The sequence below is a fragment of the Poecilia mexicana genome, unplaced genomic scaffold (assembly GCF_051168715.1).
Source record: "Poecilia mexicana isolate PSO_F unplaced genomic scaffold, ASM5116871v1 scaffold_22, whole genome shotgun sequence".
Classification (NCBI taxonomy): domain Eukaryota; kingdom Metazoa; phylum Chordata; class Actinopteri; order Cyprinodontiformes; family Poeciliidae; genus Poecilia; species Poecilia mexicana.
In genome coordinates this window covers 1,983,843-1,987,914 of record NW_028263391.1, presented here as the reverse complement: position 1 = coordinate 1,987,914, position 4,072 = coordinate 1,983,843, and the positions used below count along the sequence as shown (strand labels likewise).

Below are 4,072 nucleotides of genomic sequence, written 5' to 3'. Positions count from 1 at the left end.
AACGCTGTAATAAAAACATTTATTTCATGTAAAGTCCGCTTTTCTGTATCAAATTTATATATTGTATGAATCCCAATAGGAAATTAAATGCTGTTACTCATATTTTACAAATTTCTTCAGAGTTTTTGTAGAGGCAGGAAGGATCTTCCATAGCTGTCTGTACTACAGTGAAGCTGAGGAAGCCTTTGACTGAAGATGCCATTGTCGTCTGATAAAGAGGATCCTCAAGGTATTTCTTAATATTCTTTGCTTAATGAAGAATCCTTCTTTGCACAATCATCTGCAGAGGTCCCACAGAACAGAACTAGAACAAAACCTGCCTTCTTTATCAGGTTACTTAGTTTTTTCAAGTCCCTAGGTCTGATGCTGCTATAGCAACAGATGACAGCAGAAGATTACACTTCAACAACATAACACACAACCAGCACCTTCAGTCCAAGACTTCTTCACTTTGAACAGCCTCGTTTCTGCAATGTGCTATATAAATAAACTTGATTGACAACACTGCCTTTCCATGGATTATCCTCAAAAATATGACACAATTTAAGCAAAAAATTAACTATTTTTCAAAAAAAAAAAAAAAAAGGAGGGGGAAATATACCAAATATATATATGTCTTACCTTTTTGCGCTAATTCTTCAGCAGGAGCTTGCTCTCTCTCTCTAATTTTATTAAAAACATTTCCACCTATTTACTGATTTTTTCTTTAACTCCAATCCACTAGGTGGCAGTACTGTATCTCTCAGCTGCATTGTCATTGTTTATGTTTGAGGAAGGAAAACTGGTGAACTGTCTTAGGATGAGGCTGGTCTGTGGAAGGTGACAGGATGATTAAGTTTGTGCTAATGGTGAACCAGCAGGGTCAGACCAGACTGTCCAAATACTATGAGCCAGTGGAGCTGAGTAAGAGAGCAGCGCTGGAAGCGGTGGCTGTCCGCTGCTGCCTGAGCCGCGGGAAGCATCAGGTAAACTACCTGGCTGGCTAGCTGCCTGCCTGTCCGCCTGCCTGACTGCTTGGCTGGCTGCCTGTTGAGGTCTGGAGAGTTTTCAGAAAGAATGCTGAAATTATCGACAGAAATATGTGGCGGTTATACAGCTGGAAATCTTGTAATGGCAGCCATTGAATACAAATGCAGCACAGTTGGCAGGTTTGTACGGCAACAATGCCGCCATGTTTGTGGGGGCAGATTTCTCAGAATGAATTCTGTTAATAGAATATAACTGTTTATATTTAAATACACAGTCTACGTCCTTCCAAGCATTTACATTAACTATTTATACTTAGGACAGGGGCTGTCCTAAGCCCCTTCCACTCCCCTCCCATCCAGGGGCTTGCTTTCCAGAAGCAATTACGGTTTCTGGAAAGCAATTATGGCTTTCCAGAAGCCGTAATTGCCGGATTAGTCTTTTTTAAGCTTAATATATCTGGTCTGATCTATGATAAAATATTTCTACAGACTCTAGGAAAGGACAAACCAAACTAGAAACTAAAGAAACTTTTGCTTCAAATTTGATTTTTTTCAAGTACCAGAATGAAAGTTGATTTTTCCTCCAAAAATGCACCATGAAATACTGAAATGTTTGCATTGTATATACACATCTGTAATATATACATCATTCTGTCAAGAGCTGGAAATATTAGGAAGTAAGATCTGATCAGAAATACTGGAATAGCATTAGCTGTATTTTAATTTAAAACTAGACAGTGAAACATTACATTACTACTTAATCTAATCTGAGAAACATGTGCTGAGATTTAAGGAGGAGCAGTAAAAGCAAATGAGATGGATTAGCAGAGCTTGCTGGCATGAGACAGCAACAGACTCTTTAGTCAGAGCTGTTGGAAGACTGAGTGCTACAGGAGATCCTTTCTGACCACAGCATCACCAACCACAGTGACTCTTTGAACATACTTGGATGAAATGAGTGACAGCAAAATTAAATTTCTCTTTGGGATAAAGAAAGTATTTTTGAATCGAATAAGAGCTTGAAAATTAAAATGAGATGTTATCAGATTAGATTGGCAGATTGTTTTTCAAGAACCAATCTGCCAGAAATTAATTCAGCTGGAAGAATCTGAAGTATGTGGACTGCATTCAGTACATATTAACCAAGGTCCCTTTTTAAAGAGACGTCAAAATTAAGGTAAACTTGAGTAGCTCATTTTTCAAATTTGTTCAAATGTTTCTGTGAAATCATCAAACATCTTGTATATTTTCAACATTTGTAGTTGTGCTCACTCTAAACAAAATCAGGTCTCTGTTTTTAGCCAATCAGGCCTGACCTGGCTGGACAATACTTTACTTAAATGTTCCACTGGAGATTTACCAAAAACAAACAAACAAACAAAAAATCAAAATATTACTGAGGATGCATTTATATACTTGTACCTGCATGTATAGTTTTAACCCTGTTGATTCACACCGAATTATTATTTTTAGAAGCTGATTGATGCAGAATCTTTCCACCCTGTGTGGAAGGATTCTGCAATTACATCAATAAAATCACAGATGATGGTTGAATGTAAACATCTCAAGTCTTCTGTGCGCAGGATGTGCTTACAGTATGTCTGCCTCTTTCCAGTGTTCGTTTGTGGAGTATAAAGACTTTAAGCTGGTTTACCGCCAGTATGCGGCGCTGTACGTTGTGGTGGGGGTGTCGGACAGCGAGGTAAGTCTTCAGAATCTGACAACAACGCTCAGATTGTTTTCCTGCTTCTCTAATTCGTGCTTCCTGGAATCCTCCCGCAGAATGAGTTGTCCATCTACGAGCTGATCCAGAACTTTGTGGAGGTTTTAGATAAATACTTCAGCCGTGTGGTGAGTTCATCAGTGCTGAAAATCTTCAGATGGCTGCAGGATATCTCTAACTGTCTGTTTTTGTCTGTCCGCAGAGTGAACTGGATGTATCCTTTATGATGGCAGGTTCCCAGCTCTGAGCTCATTAGGTTCTATTTGTAGGTCCAGAATAGTTTTGAAATTTAATATATATGTATGAACTGTACTGTGAAAAAGTATTTTCTGCATTAGTCTTCTTCTGCTTTTGCCTTTTTTGTTGCATTAAAATGTTTCCTATCATCCAACCAATTTTACTATCCGGCAAACATAAAAATCTAGTTTTCAAAGATGATTTTATTCACTAAAGCTGCAGTATAAGACCTTTATAAAAATTTTTTTTTTACATATTTGTTGAAGCTCTCATTTGCCTTGGCAGTCTGTCTCACTTTTTTCACAGTGAGAGACTGTGAAAAAAGTGACAAGTTACACCATCTTGTCTGCTGCCTGCTGGTTTCTCCTTGACCTTGAAATGTGGTCAGATCATGTTTAATCTGGACTCTGTTCACATCATCCTGGACGAGATGATCCAGAACGGCCACATCGTGGAAACGAACAAGAGCCGCATCCTTGCTCCACTCACCGCCATCGACAAAATGGCGGATGGGTGAACGAAGCAGACTATTGGAGCACTCTGGGAAATATTGGACTGGTGTTTGTTAGGGGTGTGCTGGTAAATCGGTCTTGGTTTCCTTAATGTTGGGTGATCAACCGAAACTCACAGGTGAAACCGATCTTATCTTCCACTGCAAAGGTCTGAAGCTACCCTGACAGACCGCCCACCGGGTCACCTGGTCACATCTGCATCTGTGCAGTTGACAACAGTCACTCCATTGTTGCCAACTTAGCAACTTTGCCACCATATTTAACAAAATTCAGAATTGGCAGGTCAGGTATTTTGAAGATCAGCGATTGGCCAGAAAACTGCAATCGGTGCACCCCTAGTGTTTGTAGAGCAAACTGCTGCCAAGTCTCCATGAGGCGCTAATGTACCAGTGTGTGCATCTCACACCAACACTTAACAGTACAGAATACTGCTGACAGGTTGCAACTGTGTGTAATGTGAAGTAATAATGTTTGTGGCTCAGACAGCTGATAATACATGGTGAAACCTCATTTTGTTATTTCTGTGTTTGAGCGTTTTTTTTGGTGCACAATCACTCTCAATCGGGGGTGTCCTAGTCCAATCCCTAGGGGCTTGTTAAAGAAATGTTTCTGCTCCAACACATCTGTTCACC

General features: G+C 39.7%; 1 protein-coding gene across 1 annotated transcript; it reads left to right on the top strand.

Moving 5' to 3' along the window:
* Positions 1-255: 255 nt before the first annotated feature.
* Positions 256-3,950, top strand: ap4s1 (adaptor related protein complex 4 subunit sigma 1). Its single transcript, XM_014967320.2, has 5 exons — positions 256-965; positions 2,584-2,670; positions 2,751-2,819; positions 2,894-2,905; positions 3,317-3,950. The coding sequence occupies exons 1-5, from the start codon at positions 828-830 to the stop codon at positions 3,443-3,445; spliced, it is 435 nt and encodes a 144-aa protein (XP_014822806.1). The 5' UTR covers positions 256-827; the 3' UTR covers positions 3,446-3,950.
* Positions 3,951-4,072: the final 122 nt, after the last annotated feature.